Source organism: Martes martes (assembly GCF_963455335.1).
Source record: "Martes martes genome assembly, chromosome: 3".
Lineage (NCBI taxonomy): Eukaryota > Metazoa > Chordata > Mammalia > Carnivora > Mustelidae > Martes > Martes martes.
Window position 1 is genome coordinate 119,837,104 of NC_137890.1, and position 17,356 is coordinate 119,854,459.

Below are 17,356 nucleotides of genomic sequence, written 5' to 3' on the forward strand. Positions count from 1 at the left end.
TTCATAGGTCGAGAATGAAAGCAGCACAGAGGCAGAGAATTAACAACCCCATTTTACTGTTTCTTCAGTCAGGAAAAGCCAAGTAGTTTTTATATCAGCTGTACTGACATATTTTATAAAACATTAAGCCTACCTAATTATGTTTCTAATTGATATGAATACCTATTTATACAAAATATAAGAAAACTTACTTCGGCTTGGGTGTTGGTCACCCTCTTGTCATCTATTTCTGCAAAAGAAGTAGATATATTTCATTAGAAAGATGATTTCTTCTTTATAATATGCATATTAACATTTTTGGCAATTTGATAAAAATAATTAAATAATCTCCTTATTTTTTTAAAGACTTTATTTATTTGACAGAGAGACAGAGAGCACAAACAGTGGGAGTGGCAGGCAGAGGGAGAGGGAGAAGCAGACTCCCTGCTAAGCAAGGGGCCCTGTGTGTGGCTTGATCCTAGGACCACAGGATCATGACCCGAGCCAAAGGCAGATGCTTGGCTACCCAGGTGCCCTGCCTTATGTTTATATAATCTCTGTGGCTTAGGGAAAGGGGGCAGAAGGAGATGGTTTTCTTCTGAGATAATCTTTTCACTAAGTTTAAAAAAAAAAAAGGCATCTCTCTTGAAATTCCAAATTGCCCTCCTTCCAGTAATCCAGAAAGGAAACCAGGGAAATGGTTCTTGAACCAACTGTTGGTGTCATCAACCTCACAGTGTTAAGGCATAAACAATCTCCTTTGTGAATTTTGCTGCCAGTCTACTCAATGTAGCTTGTCAAATTTCCTCAAACTGGCCACTAAGCGGAACAAAGCTCCTTTTCCATTCTGTCCTATCACTCTGACTCTGAGTGTGGCAGCACCTCTTTTCCATATGCCCCTGGAAAGAATGTTACTTTGTCAGAAATATTTCTTATAACAAACCTAGGGAAATGTGTAGGCTATCTCTATAAAAACGAATGTGAGGAGGAGGAGAGAAGAGTAAGAGGTGCTCATGTATTGCCCTTCAATGGGTGGAGGACCTCTGGGCTGAGTTTCTTTCATACCTCCTCATCTACTCTACATGGATCTTGACTTTTTTTTTTTAAAAAACATTTAAAAGTTTAGTTGACTTCCTTAAAAGATCTCTCTCTCTCTCTCATCTGTACTGCAGAGGTTGGGTTTATCTACATTTCAAAAAATAGGACTTGGAGGGGAACCTGTGTGGCTCAGTCAGTTAATTGTCCCCTTCTCGGTCTCAGCTCAGGTCTTGATCTCAGGGTGACGAGCTCAAGCCCCAAGTCAGGCTTCACCCTGGGCATGGAGCCTACTTAAAAAAGAAAAAAAAATAGGACTTGGAGACTCTCTTCTCCAACCAAACTGCAGCCAGATGTTGTGCAATCCCTGACTGCCAGGTCCCAGGGACTACTGCAGCATCGCAACTACTGGAAGTGGTCAATGTGGGTTCCCATTTGGGACCCCTGACAGGGGTAGGGGGTGATCGTTCAAGCTTGCAAACCACAAAGCTATCCTATATTGCCAAAACCATCTGACTTCAACTCCTGAAACATCCAGACATGTAGAAACTTAGTCTCCTATCTTTTAAAATGTTCACAGGCTTTGCAGTTACCCCAGCCAGCAATTGTAATAAACTCTGCCCTACGCTGGGCAGGGCTGACTGGCCCTCCAGTCCCTGTGAGGAGGCAGTCTGGTGCTGGCTGTCACAATGGTAACTGCTAATCTCAGCGAACACAGGAGAGAGGTAGAAACACTAACCTGGTTTTCCTACAGAAGGCTGAGTTTAACCTTCTTGCACTTTATCCTAATGTTCGCTTCAGTGGGAAGATAAACCTTTTATTCCACTGAGTGGCATATTTAATACTGAAGGCAGGATATTGAGTTGTGCTCAGTGGCCATAAATTTGGTCAAGTTTAAGAAAAAAGTCCTAGACTTTGCACCGTGTATGAATTTTGGCACTAAATTCACATCCAAAGAAACATGCCTCAACATGAGCTCTGTCTAAAGCTCTTATCTGGGTGGCATCTTGGAGGGCCTCCCACCAGAAGAACCCAGATGTCCTGCACAGGTGTGTGTCTTCGCACCAAAACGCAGCCGGAGGGCTTGAGAGTCAGCAAGTCAGTCAAATCCCCCGGAGCGGCCACTGCAGGCTTCCCGCAGAACATTTTAGAAACAACTCTGTGGCTGTCCTCTAGCTTCGAATTGCACATGAGTATGCACAGGTCCGGAGGCAGCTTTCTGGAACGGGTCGCCAGCACCTGCCTCCCTACATCCTGGAAGATGAGTCTGCACTCCAGGTTCAGCATGAGCATGGACAGGAGCCGCGCCTTGGTTCGCTCCAGCGCCACCACCCCCACATTCCAGCCATTAAACTGAATTTCTTCGTCATGATTTCTACCCTTCCTCGAACCTCTCGCGACGGTCTATAATACCGATCTGTCCGCTTCCTTAGCCTCCTTGCAGGCCCAGACCCAACGGGTTCCCGGGAGGTCCTTCCTGGCGCATTGCACCAGCTGCGCATGCTCCGACGCACCCCAGCCCGCGCGGTGGGGTCTGGGGTGTGGTTAGTAGTTTGTGAGAAACGAAGGGCTTCACCATCCATCTTCGCCGTATTTTCTGTGGCACAGAAACGGTGGAGACCCACTCTGTTCTCCCGGTAAGCGGCCTCAGGAATCCCCTCGGGGAGAAGCGGTTCTGGGTCAGGCCGCCTATGGAGGGCCTCCCGCTCGGATGGACAGGTGTTTGTGTCTTCCGCAGTGAGCCTGGGGTGTGGGAGCACGCGGGCAACAAGCCGGCCGCCGTGTGCCGGCCTCTATAGTCAGCAGACGCGGCGCACGCGGCGCTCTCGACGCCTGGGGGGCCGCAGAGAAGAGCCCGCGCTTTTCCAAGGTAAGCAGAACTTCTCCTTTGTTCGGATCCACCAGAAGGCGAAAATGCCAGTTTTCCCACTAAGATGTTTTGCCGCAGATCTCTATATTGAATTAGTAAGAATGCCTATCGTACAAAACTGTCCACGCGTGTTTGGGGAGGCCACCCGGAAGCGAGCTATCCGTTGTGATTACTTCAGTTTCAAACTTTTCCTGTCCATCCCCTGGAGCCAAAATGGGCGTGGGCACTGCGGGTAAGGGTGACGTGAGTGGGATACTGGGGAAAAGCACCGCCGCTACTGACTTGTCTGTGTGCGCCGGCTCCAGAGCCTGCCTCCCACTGCCTCCCCAACCTTAGCCGCCATGGTTGTGGGGGGGGGAGGGTCTTCCCGCCTCTTGACTTACTGGCCGCGTTACCCTTTCCTGACTCTTAGATGAGTGCCAGAGCTGAGAGACTGAGTCCGTGGTCTAAAAACTGAATGAGTTCATCAAAGAGTAACTGCCTGAAGACAGTGATATAGATCTGCATTTACTGACATGAAAACATATACTGTGTAGATGGAAAGGATTTCAAAACTATACATATGTAATTTTTATTTCATGAAGTATAGATAAACTATCTGGAGAGAGGCGATAGAGAAATGCCTGTATATTCATAGGATATATCACTATTGTAACTGTAGTTACCTCTCGATGATTCAATAACTTGTTCCGTCTCCTCTCCATCTGTACTGTTTCTTATTCTAGTGAACCTGCATTACTTTCATAATGAAAAACTATGTGTATCATGTGGATATATAGAAACACATATATGTAATAAAATTTCTATGTAAGGTCACAGTGGTATTTCTTATAGTAAGAGACCAAAATAGACAAGCAGCAAATACATTAATTAAATAAGTCTAAAAAATAAAAAATAGATAAGCAGCTAGAATGAATAGTGTATGGATATGTGTATGGATAGATAAGCAGCTAGAATGAATAATAGTGATTATTCATTCTAATTTAATGTTTTGAGTACTAGATTTTTAGAAGTTGTGAAACCTTCTAATGAATTTATCCTCCCTTGTATAGGGGTAGGCAAACAAATTATTGGCTGAGGACAGCAATCACAATTGTTTGATATAATCACTGAAAGTATCTGGGTGATTATCAGATAGCTGTGACTATACTAAATTGAGCAATTCCATCAATGCAAAATCTTTTGCTATCATCTTTTAAGTAAATGTCAAATATGATTCACTTCAACAATGCATGTATTATGATCCACTGGATTGTTAAATGCCAGTGGTGTTTCTTTTCTTTTCTTTTCTTTTTAATCTGTTTATTTCTTTTAGAGAATACAGAGGGGAGGGGCAGAGGTAGAGGGAGAGAGAAGCTCAAGAAGACTCCACCGTGAGCTGGAGATTACTCTGGGCTCCATCTCAGACCCTGAGGTCACAACCTGAGCTGAAACCAAGAGTCAGAGGCTTAACCTAATGTACCACTCAGGCACTCTGACCAGTGGTGTTTCTTAATATTTTGTTTATTTCCTAGGAGTTTTCAGAATTCAGCCCAGGACTCAGAATCTACTGCTTTAAGGACAAAATGGTATCTAGTCATTCAGCCTTGTGCTTTCCTGCTGTATGACTAAAACACAAACTAAAACAGTGTCTTTCCAAGGCAACTGTGTAGACTTCATTCGTTGCATAATTCAATGAAAAAGGTTTTTATTCTTCTTGGTTCATTTTTCTTATTAATATTTGTCTTGAACAGATTAGGTTAGCCAGATAAAAGTCCTTTTTAAAAAAACACAGAATTTTGTTTTACATTATAAGGCTGTTTCGCATGACTCAGGAATAGCTTATATTTCTTCTCTACTCTGAATTTTGGGGGAGTATCAAAAAAAGAAACATAAATTACATTTCGTTTAGAATTCAAACGTATGGTTTTTTTCCACTTCACTCATTTGAGGCTTGTTCTAATTAGCTGACAAAAATTTAGTCTATTTTAGTCACCTGACAACAAATTAGAATCATACGTGTTTGTTATATGATTATATGATCATTTGATTTTACTGAAAATATTAGCACATAAGAAAAACTGCATATTTTGTGATTTCAGTTATTTCACACCAAAATACAAAAGCAGAAATAACTAATCCTAAAATGTGGTAGATAATTTCATATTAACCAGTTTACAAAATTGCAGGTTGAAGCAACAAAGCAACATTCTGCTGTGTTGTTGCAATGATCTCACATTTGTTTTATTCATATGGGAGTGTCATAGGAGAAAGTAGTCCAGTTCAATAGAATTCACACACAATAATGGTGTTTTTGTGAAATTCAGTCCTATTGTGTGTGATGACAAGTCTCACTCTTACACACACACCGCTAGCTAGATTATTTTATTTATCAAGGCATTCCTTTAGCATTGTCTAAACATAACTATTAACAGAGAAAGTTAGAGCCAAATATGCCTGCTCAAACAGGAGGAAGGAAATTGAGATTTCCCAATATCCTTTTCTTTTTGTGGCTAAGACTGTAGGTTTGTTTTCATTGATTCTTATTTTATCTCACCAATTTGGCATGGAACCAGAGCTCTGGCCAGCTAAAGCATATGCAGAATTTTATTATAAATATCAGTTTTTAATTGCTTTTGTGGTCAGTGGCACCCCCTTGATCCAGTGTGTACCCTCCATCATTTAACTGCAATGTGATAAATTCAGTTTCCATAGCTTTTCTTCTTTGTAGCAGTTGCCATAAAAACTGTGCTTTAAGCTGTTAATTACCTGTGACTTTGTTGGAATAATAGATTAAAAAAAATTAGATTCTCTCATCCCTACTGTCTTTACCAAAGGAAGGTTTAGGAATGAACATTGGAATGGCATCTTTTAAATGTCTCTTTGCCATCCACATTGAGGTTTCTATTGGATGGTCTCCTTGTAGGGATACTAAAGACTGTCACTTGATGATCTAACTAGTACATATTTCTCTACTTAGGAAAATGGCTATAAAGTCAAGTGAAAAGAATTTTAAAATCTAGAAAGATTTTGTGTATAACCTCCATATTCTAGTTGGTCATCACACCATGACACCACCAAGTTTTCTGCTGTGTAGGTTTATTTCTATGATAAATTGAATGCTTATGTTACATTAACAAAAACCTGGGTATATATCGATTCAAGATTCTTAATTTCCTATCAATTAGGTGTTTTGTGATATGTGTAATTAAGTGTTCTATCCATTAACTTATAGCACTTCCATAACTTTTATTAATAACTGATAAAATATTGCCTCTGTCCCATATTAAGCAATCTAAGACATTGCTTTTGTAGACAGATCCTTCTAAAGGCAGTGATTGTAGGAGCAGAGGTCATTGACACCTGTATAAATTAATTAATTATATTATTTATTTATTATAATATAATAGACATATTATATTATAATTAAACTATAATTATTCAAAACCATCCCTTAAAATAAATCCTGAAAGAGAGATCATACTATTTTACTGGATTACCCTGAACCAAAAAAAATAATAAAAAGAAGATGAAGTAAAGTTTTTATATATTTTGCTAAAATTTGTGTTAGTGTCACAATGCTTTTTCTACCAAATTTATCATTAAAATCATCAATCTATAATTGATGCTTTATAATTTTTAAAAAATATAATAAAAATATAATAGAGTATGAATCATTGTATTATCACAGTTTTTAAAGTTTTATAAAATATTAACCATCCGGGGGCACCTGGGTGGCTCAGTGGGTTAAGGCCTCCGCCTTTGGCTTGGGTCATGGTCTCGGGGTCCTGGAATGGAGCCCCGAGTCAGGCTCTCTGCTCAGTGGGGAGCCTGTTTCCCTTCCTCTCTCTGCCTGCCTCTCTGCCTACTTGTGATCTCTGTCTGTCAAATGAATAAATAAAAAAAAATCTTTAAACAAACAAACAAATACTAACTATCCGTCTTCACTAAACCTGAATTATTTCATATGCATCTTATATCCAAAAACGGATGGCTTGAATATATTTGAAGAGTGGGAACAGATATGAAGAGGTTATTTTTTTGTCAACATTCACTCCTATATGGTAGTCAAATTTTTTATTAAAAAATTTTTTCTATATGTTTTCTGAGGCAGTGAGACTCATCTAATGTATCTGTAAGAATTTCATATGCTTTCACAGCAAAGTTTGAACTGAAAAACAGAGGTCATATAAGTTTACAAGCCATGAAGACAAAGTAATAATGTCTTAACTAATTTTTTTTTTAATTTTTAAAAATGTTCATCAATGGAAATACTGCAGCTCGTGCGGTAATGATATTTAGTTACCAAGAAAAACCAGGACCAGCTCTTATGAACCTTACCACTTTTCCCTGGATAGTTCTGTACTGAAAAATTCCGTCGTTAAACCACAGTATTCCAGCTGCCATAGTAAATATTACAAAAAGTTGATTTTTTACCTCTTCTACTAATCTACTAACAAGAGACTAAAGACTACAATTGCATAGACTTAACACACTAGCCAACTTCTAAATTATACTTCCCCATTTTTCAGGAACACTAATAACAAATTGAGTACAGAAAATTGCATAATAAGTCTCATTCATGCACATGTTTTTCCCCCATTTCTTTTTCTATTCTGTTGAGCTAGTATTGAAGTGAATACTGCATCTTTCCCCATCAAAATTTTCAGTAAAATTCAAAGTATTCAGATAAAGATAGCTTATTTTCACATCCAACCCATGTGTGTTGCTGGATTATGAAAGGCTTAGCTGTGGTTTTTGTTTTTGTTTAAAATCAGAATGTACTTCCTTCTCTATGGGAAGCTTCTCTGAACATTCAGAGAGAATGTTTTTGATTCTCTCCTTTTTAAAGTTAGTCAAGGGAAAATATTTGACTGCTATAATACAATCTGGTTGAAACTGCAGTCAGATGTGTTCTGGGACTCACACTCTAGGAAATGTATGCAAAGCATACCCAAATTGTTAAATGATGTGGGAAAAAACCTTCTACATTAAAATATTTTTCTTTGAGATTACCTCTGAGCTTTGCAATTGTTTTATGTTTCACTTTATTATAAAAATACAAGTACTGATTTATGGGTGACAAGTGAACAGGTATGATTAAATGAGGCAAAGTTTGTATTTATTTTGTCAAGGGCCTAGAATAAGATAATTAAGCAAGGCTGTGTGATCAATGCATGACCTATTACCAGAGTCTGACACTGATCAGAGAAGCAGTGAGGGTGGCGTCTGTATGGGTGGTCTAGAGGTGCTATTATGAGTTAACATGTGGACAAGCAGAAGGTTACAGAGTGTGAAGTGGGTAGTAGAGGCAGCATTTTTGTATCTGAAAGACTAAACTTGAACAATGTCAGCAGATAGAGTTCTGAGAGGCAATTCAGCCCTAAAGACCAGAATTGGGATTTCAGATTACAGTACAAGCTGGCAGGGTCATATAATCAGATGGTAAAAACCAACTTTCATGAAACTAAGCATTAAGACCAGGGACACAGCCATTGAAAGTCTGGGCTGTTAGAGGATGTTTACTAAGAGACAATATAAATTATATGGGATAGTCACAGAGCTAGGAAAATAAAGAGAACAACAACAAAAATACCTGCTTTAATATTAAATTATGAGGTTTTGTTTGGGGTAGTATGTACCAGTTCACAGCATGTCAGTGATACCACTTATTAGAACTAGAAAAGCAAGAGAAATTACAGAATGCATCAAGACCTGCAGAGCAACCTACAGAGATCAGAGACATTTCAGAGTGAGAGGCTGACAAGTCCTATTTGGCCACTGGCAGAGGGCCACTGCAGGGGAACAGAGAATCCAGAGATTTTGGTGATTGTGTGGGAGTAGAGCAATAAAATTGAAGACTTGCTCAGCATATCTTAACAGTTACATGTTACACTCCTTGTCTAATAAGTGGTGTTACCTGCTTTGGCAGAAAACTGGGATACTGTCCTAGATCTTTAGTGTATTTGCAATCAGCTTTTCTTTTAAATTTTTCCTAGCACAAATTTGTGGGGAAAAAAATTAATTCTGTTCTGTAGAGGAGTAGCAATGGAGGAAAGCAATTTATAGCCTTCTTTTTGAAGTGCCCTAGAGATTTAATCACAAGGACATTGGTGCTATCTTTGACAGTCTCAGAAGGAATTTACCATCAAATCTCTGAAAACAGCAGTGAAATCTAAATGATCACCTTTAAGCAGATTCTCTATTTTGGTATCTAACATATTTGAAGGTAGAACATCTTTCTTTCCAAAGACCCTTAGATCACAACTGTTGAGGAGATCATTTGTGGCTGTGCTTTACAGAGAAGGACAGAGTTAAAGACAGAAATTCTATGGATGGCTTTAGGTCCACTAGTTCAAAAACAGTCACTGACCCATGAGTCTTCAGGACTGAATAAGATAAATCATTTGCGAGTGAAAAAAACTGCCATGCACAGCTCAGGTCTTCATTTTGTATGTGTCATTACCTTGTGGTTTTAGCATTCTAGCATAGAATCAGTCAGTCTAAAGTGCCAGAGAAATCTATCATGTATTTCTTACATAGAGTAGAGGACGAGGACACTCACTGTTTCTTTTTAGTAGAACAGTGCAAAATCTCCTAAGACAGCTATAGTGAAGCCTCTTTTCCTGACTTATTATCAAACTCTCTACTTTTCAAAATGAGCTCTAGTCAGCAGCCTTTTTGCTAAAAGCCTGCTGGGCTCTGTTGGAGGCCTATCATTTGGGGCTGTGAGTTAAGCCACTAGGCAGTGGTTTCAGCTGTGTTTTTCTTTGAGCTCTTAGATTTAGTCAAAACTGGTGCCCAAATTAAAACCACCAGAGCAATGAATTTATATGCACTGGAAAGGGACATGGGGAAAAGAAGCAAACAGTAGAAATAGTTTCATCCTGTTGTGCCAAGATTCACACAGCTGTATTGTTCTTTCAATATTATTTCTAGCTTTCCACTTTTAATTGATAGAAGTAGAGACACAACCTCATTACCATATAGGTTTTTATGTCTCAGAGTCCCCTACAAAATTGTTCATTTTAGGTGAGAATCAGGGACAAAGTAGTCTATGTGGAAATAGTGAAGGAGATGACAAGGAAAACACAAAATGGATCATGTTGGTTTATTAAGAACTCTCAACCAGTAATTGTCTTGTGAGAAGGGTTAGAAATCTTCCAAACTACTGTTATGTTTATATTTCATCATTTCTGCTGCCATTTCCAAACACAGCAAAAGAACAGAAAAATCAGATCATTTAAAAAAACCTCAGAAGTCTGCTTTTCATTAGTATTCTTGATTTTTAAAAACTTAGTTTCTCTTATAAAATATTTTATCCTACCACAGAACCAGCTTACATGAGGTCCAAAGAACTGTTGCATCATCTTATCAGTTGTGATTTTCAATCATTGGTAAAGTTTTTCTGCCTATTTGGAGGTTAGATTTCACACATTTGCTCCAGGAAAAGAAATTGATTCCTTTAATGCATGTTTCTTAATTATTTTTTTTCAGGAGGGTGTGGGGAATGACATCAGTTTAATTATCCACACTTGTTTTAGTAATTCCAATTTTTAAAAATTCTATCTCCTTTTCATAGAACTACCTAAAGAACTGATTATAAATTATATATTTTATTTTTGCATCATTTTTATAGATTTATTTAAAATTATCAGATGTTTCGGGCAATGTGGACAATCAAGTCATTATTTAAGAAACACTTATTATCGTCCCAAAAATGTGCTCTGTATTATTTTGGCCTAATAAACTTAAAAATAGTTAGGATTTGAATAATTCAGCTTTTAACCAATTTCAAACACTAAAATTTCATTATTTTGTCACATAGGATATCACAGAGATACTCTTCGCAGATACCTCAGATGAATTCCATAACAAGGTGCGTTAAAAGTAAGATGAGGAGAAATGATTGAAGTGAACATGAAAACATTATTCGGAGGCCAATCACTCTGAACAGTAATGATAGAAAATTTTGAGGCAACTTAAGAACTTTAAAGATGGGTCTGAGTAGCACTGGAGTTGGAAAAGAATTAGCTGCTTAGCAGTATTTGGAATATTTATTATCTTTAGTAGTCTTTTCACTTCATAGAATATTTCCTCTTTTTTTATGCTAACTGCCAAAATTGACAATGCCTCATTAATTCTGCTTAGTTTTTAATCATGCTGTTTGATATCTTCTATTGAAAATCACTTTAATTTTTTAAAATTTTTTATTTCTTTTCAGCGTAACGGTATTCATTGTTTTTTGCACCACACCCAGTGCTCCATGCAATCTGTGCCCTCCCTAATACCCACCACCTGGTTCCCCCAACCTCTCACCCTCTGCCCCTTCAAAACCCTAAGGTTGTTTTTCAGAGTCCATAGTCTCTCATGGTTCACCTCCCCTTCCAATTTCCCTCAACTCCTTTCTCCTCTCCATCTCCCCTTGTCCTCCACAAATAAGTGAATCCATATGATAATTGACTCTCTCTGCTTGACTTATTTCACTCAGCATAATCTCTTACAGTCCCGCCCATGTTGCTACAAAAGTTGGGTATTCATCCTTTCTGATGGAGGCATAATACTCCATAATGTATATAGACCACATCTTCCTTATCCATTGGTCCGTTGAAGGGCATCTTGGTTCTTTCCACAGTTTGGCGACCGTGGCCATTGCTGCTTTAAACATTGGGGTACAGATGGCCCTTCTTTTCACTACATCTGTATCTTTGGGGTAAATACCCAGTAGTGCAATTGCAGGGTCATAGGGAAGCTCTATTTTTAATTTCTTGAGGAATCTCCACACTGTTCTCCAAAGTGGCTGCACCAACTTGCATTCCCACCAACAGTGTAAGAGGGTTCCCCTTTCTCCACATCCTCTCCAACACATGTTGTTTCCTGTCGTGCTAATTTTGGCCATTCTAACTGGTGTAAGGTGGTATCTCAATGTGGTTTTAATTTGAATCTCCCTGATGGCTAGTGATGAGGAACATTTTTTCATGACACTTCAATTTTTTTCCAAACTATTTTGTGTTTCAACTATGTAGACATACCACTGTGAATTTCAAAATAATTTTATCTGAGTAATTCTACTATGAGTAGACCATTGTAAAATGACATAAAGTAAAACAGCAATTTCGTTTTGATGAGAATGTTCTATAACAAAAGGCAAATGTCCCTTTTTTAGTTGTAAATGGAAGATATATTCCTAAAAGTTACAAAGCGTCATCGTACACATTAAGTACATGTGGGTACCTATAACAACATGATAATATTTTCATAGCTTAATCAAGTGAGAGCATCCTATCACTAATGATAATTTGTTTCCATTAGTAATGGAAAGAAAGGCCAATGGAACTATCTTTACAATTCTACTCTACTTTACATAACTTTTTGTAGAAAAAGTCTTAAAAGTCTTGGAAAACATAGAAGTTAGCTTTTGTCAGTAGACCATCTGTAAACATTTACCTCAAACTCTGAGCAATATTTTTTAAGAAAAGATACTTTAATCATTCAGTTTTAAAGATTGATGGAATTAAATATCTGTGTATTCAACTCTTGGTGTTTTACTGTCCTGGAAATCTTAACCTTCACACCATTTCTCAATTTTTTTTTCTCATATATAATTTACTTGAGGATTTCATGGTATAAAAAGCCATGACTATTTATAGTAGGCACATGGAAGAACTATTAGAGGAAAAAGTACTGTAATTAGATATACTTCAATATATTTAGCACCAAGTTCAGATAGGACAACAGAAAAAAATTGTGTGTGTGTCTGTGCATGTATGTGCTTGTGTGTGTGTGTATCAGGAGGAAAAATAGCTTTATATTTATTTTTATGTCTTTAAACATTTTTTCCTATGAATGGTGATGTAAAAGGAAAATTAAATCAAAACCCATACTTAAGTGCAGTTTATCAGTTATATGACAGATTTTGTTTTTTAGCAAGGTTGTCACCAGGGATATAAAATGCATCCAATATTAACAATTGTTTATTGCATGTATAATAGGTGAAGGGGATCCTGCTGGGAAATGGACTCCAACCCTTCTAGAGAATTTAAACCCTTTTGGAAGAGACAGGCAAAGAAACAACCACAATACAATGATATAAATAAAGGCTGTCATAGAGGATGCACAAAGTGTGGTAGAAGCATATTTCAAGGGTATCAAACTTAGCTTTGAAAGAGCCAGAAAGACTTCTTGGAGGAGAAGACATCCAAGCTGACATGTCCAGCAAAGGTAGGTAGGGTAGAGAAAGTTGGAGGGACAAGGAAGCTGGGTGGAGTGGGACTAGAGAGAAGAGATTTTAATCAGAAGAAACAATTTGTGGAAATGTCCTGAGGTGTGAGAGAGCATGACAATTTTTTAGAAATTGAACAAAACTCAAATATTGAACTATAGAACACCAGTGTTAGGTTCCGAGAGAAAAGGGTGAAGATGTTGGATAATTTGGATTTTTAGATAGGAAGGAGTTGGATTAATTGGGGTTTTGTAATAATATTAAGAAGTTTGGACTTTATTCTAAAGTGATGAGAAACCACTGATGGGTTTTAAGCAGAAAAAGGCATGATTAGATTTCCCTTGTAGAAAGATCATTCTGACAGTTGTGTGGAGATTGTAGGAGTCCATTTGGATATATAGCTAGTTCAGCTGGGAAGGTATTCCAGTAATTGCTGTGATAGCATACAGTGATTTGAACGAGGTTAGAGAGATGTTTAAGAGAAAGAATAGACTGGACTTTGTGACTGGGTGAGGGAGGGGAATGACAAAAGAGGATAAGAAAGCCAAATATTATAACAATTTCTGGCTCATAATTTGAATACTCATGGAATTGCTGATTTTGAGGTACTTATTGATGATCCAAGTAGGAAGAGTTCAGAAATTGTCACTCTTAGAAGTGAAAGCAGAGCAAAGATACAGGTCTGGGAGTCATGAGCATCTAGGTGGTCAGTGATGCCATGGGAAAGAATGACAATGCCCATTGGGTGGAGAACTGGAGAAGTGGTAGGTCCCTGTGACAACCCTAGTAAAAAAGTAAAGAGGTAGACTGGGAAAGATAAACCTATAACACAAAGGAGCAGCCATGGGGTAGATGGAGAAACTTCACTGGTGATGTATATGATTTAAGTCATTCTTCAGAGGGGACATGAATTTGTCCTGGGTCATCCATTGCCCTTTTAAACTCCTGGCATAGTGTAAACAGCTTACACAAGGCTTTCTGTCTAGATAATTTGTATTATACTGTATCTGGACATATATATGGTAAAAATAGATATTGTGTTGATCTTTTTCCTTTTTGTTCATGCCATTCAGCATGAATGGCAATGTAGCAGATAAATACTTTGTTGCCTGTTTTTTTGCTCTTAATTTAAAAAAATAGCATATTTGAGAGGGTTCAGTACAATAGCCGTATTTCAGACTTTTTGAGTAAGTTTGGCAGAAGGTCAGGGATATCATAAGACTTGTTGGAAATCAGTTCTTGTAAAATAAAATGTTGGTGGTTTGAGAAAATAATTCAGGAACAGATGGATCAAATTTACTTCCACACACATAAATTTGAATATGAAGTGGTTGACCAAATGCATTTTGCACTCATCTAAACATAACTCTGTGAATACTGAATTTTAAAAATGCTGATTTGTGTGTTCTTTTACTCTTCTAATATTTGGCCATCATCTTTTCCTAGTTAATTCCTTCTTTGATTTCTCTGGTGGCTCAATGTTTGGAGTTGCATATGTAATTTTAAGGAAGGAAGTGCAAATCAAAACTACAATGAGCTATCACCTCACAGCTATTAAAGTGGTTATCAAAAAGAGAAGAAATCAGCAGTGCTGGTGAGGATGTAAAGCAAAGAGAACCCTTGTGTACTGTTGATGGGATTATAAGTTGAGAACAATCACTATGGAAAACGGTGTGGTAGTTCCTCAACACATTATAAATAGAGCCACCATATGATCCAGCAATCCCAGTGCTTGGGTATATATCTAAAAGAAATGAAACTACAATGTCAAAGAGGTGTCTGTACCCCCATGTTCATTGCAGCATTATTCATAATAGTCATGACCTGGAAGCAACCTAAGTATATGTGGATGGATGAAGGGATTAAAAAAATGTGAAAACGTGTGTGTGTGTGTGTGTGTGTGTACACACACACATGTATATGTACATATATATAGTACTTTGGAATCTAGATTCTTTAAACAAGCAGACAAAAGCACACCCAAGATCTAGTTTTTTTGGGTTTTGGCTTTTTGTTTTGTTTCTCTTTCTTCTTTTCTGGACAAATTCATCCCAAAAGAAAGAATGGGAAGTAGAACTCATGGCCAGGGGTTAATCAGTACAGATATAAGTAAGATGTCTGAACTAGGATTTAAAACAATGATTATAAGGATACTAGCTGAAATGGAAAAAGCGGAGAATACACTAGAGAGTCCCTTACTGCAGAGACAAAAGAACTAAAATCTAGTCAGGCCAAAATTAAAAACGCTATAACTGAGATGCAAACACAAGTGGAGGCCATAAGGCCATAAAAATGAGGATGGATGAAGTAGAGGAGTGAGTCAGTGATATAGAAGATGAAATCATAGAATATTATGAAGCTGGAAAGAAGAGGGAAAGAAAAGTAATGGAACACAAAGGTAGACCTAGGGGACTCAGTGACTTCTTAAGATATAACATTCTTTTCATAGGAATCCCAGATGAGGAGAGAAAAAAAGGCAGAAGGTTTATTTGAACAAATTATAGCTGAAAACTTCCCTAATCTGGGGAAGAACACAGACATCAAAGTCCTAGAAGCACAGAGAACTCCCAATAAGTTCAACAAAAACTGACCATCACCAAGGCAATTATCATAGCCAAATTGACAAACTAAACAGATTCAGGGAAAGAACCCTGAAAGCAGCAAGGGAAAAAGTCCTTAACCTAAAAAGGAAGACAGGTGAGGCTTACAACAGATCTGTCCATAGAAACTTAACAGGCCAGGAGAAAATGGCAGCAAATATTTAACTTGCTGAATGGGAAAAATATGCAGTCAAGGATTCTTTTTTTTTTTTTAGATTTTATTTATTTATTTGAAAGACAGAAATCACAGGTAGTCAGAAAGGCAGGCAGAGAGAGAGGGGGAAGCAGGCTCCCCACTGAGCAGAGACCCCAGTGCAATGCAGGGTTCTATTCCAGGACCCCAAGAACATGACCCGAGCCGAAAGCAGGGGCTTTAACCCACTGAGCCACCCAGGCATCCCCAGTCAAGGATTCTTTATCCAGCAAAGCTGTCATTTCAGAGTAGAAGGAGAGATAAAGAGTTTCCCAGACAAAAGCTAAAGAAGTTTATGACCAGGAAACCAGCCCTGCAAGAAATTTTAAGGGGGACTCTTTGAGTGGAGCGGGAAAAAAATACCAAAGACTAGATAGGACCAGAGGACATCATCAGAAACACCAATTCTACAGGTGACACAATGGCACTAAATTCATCACTTTCAATAATCACTCTGAATGTAAATGGACTGAATGTTCTAATCAAAGGACAAAGGGTATCAGAATGGGTTAAAAAAGCAAGATTCATCTATATGCTGCCTGCAAGAGACTCATTTTAGACCTGAGGCACCTGCAGATTGAAAATGAGGGGGTAGAGAGCCATCTATTATGCTAATGGACATCAAAAGAAAGCCAGAGTAGCCATACTTAGATCAGACAAGCTAGAGTAGCCATACTTAGATCAGACAAGCTAGACTTTAAGACAAAGACTGCAACAAGAGATGAAGAAAAGCATTATATCATAATTAAGGGGTCTGTCCATCAAAAAGATATAATAGTTGTATATATTTATGCCCCAATCTTGGAAACACTGAAATATGTAAAACAATAATAAACATTAAAAACTCATTGATAATAATACAATAATAGTAGGGTACTTTAACACCCCACTTATAGCAATGGACAGATCATCTAAATAGAAAACCAACAAGGAAACAATGGCTTTGAATGACACACTGGACCAGATGGACTTAATAGATATATTAAGAACATTTCATCCTAAAGCAGCAGAGTACACATTCTTTTTGAATGCACATGGAACATTCTCCAGAGGGGATCACATACTGGGTCACAAATCAGCCCTCAACAAATACAAAAAGATTGAGATCATATCATTTGTATTTTCAGACCACAACATTATGAAATTTGAAGTCAACCACAAGAAAAAATTTGGAAAGACCTCAAATACACAGAGGTTAAAGAACATCCTACTAAAGAATGAAGAGATTAACCAAGAAATTAAGAAATAAAAAAAATACATGGAAACAAATGGAAATGAAAATATGACAGCCCAAAATCTTTGGGATATAGCAAAGATAGTCCTATGAGGTAAGTATATTATAATACTGGTCTACCTCAAGAAGCAAGAAAAAAAATCTCAAAACCTAAATCCAGCAGAAGAAAGGAAATAGTAAATATTAGAGCCAAAATAAATAATATAGAAAACAAAAAGACAGTAGAGAGGATTAATGAAGCTAA

The 17,356-nt window shown here is 37.8% G+C and overlaps 1 protein-coding gene across 1 annotated transcript in view; it reads right to left on the reverse strand.

The window, feature by feature from the left end:
* The window catches only part of PPP1R1C (protein phosphatase 1 regulatory inhibitor subunit 1C), a 115,166-nt gene that overhangs the window by 57,088 nt on the left and 40,722 nt on the right, over positions 1 to 17,356 (reverse strand). The window contains exon 3 of the mRNA XM_080799596.1: positions 192 to 229. Coding sequence (XP_080655722.1) covers positions 192 to 229 — 38 coding nt within the window. The remainder of the gene's footprint in view (positions 1 to 191; positions 230 to 17,356) is intronic.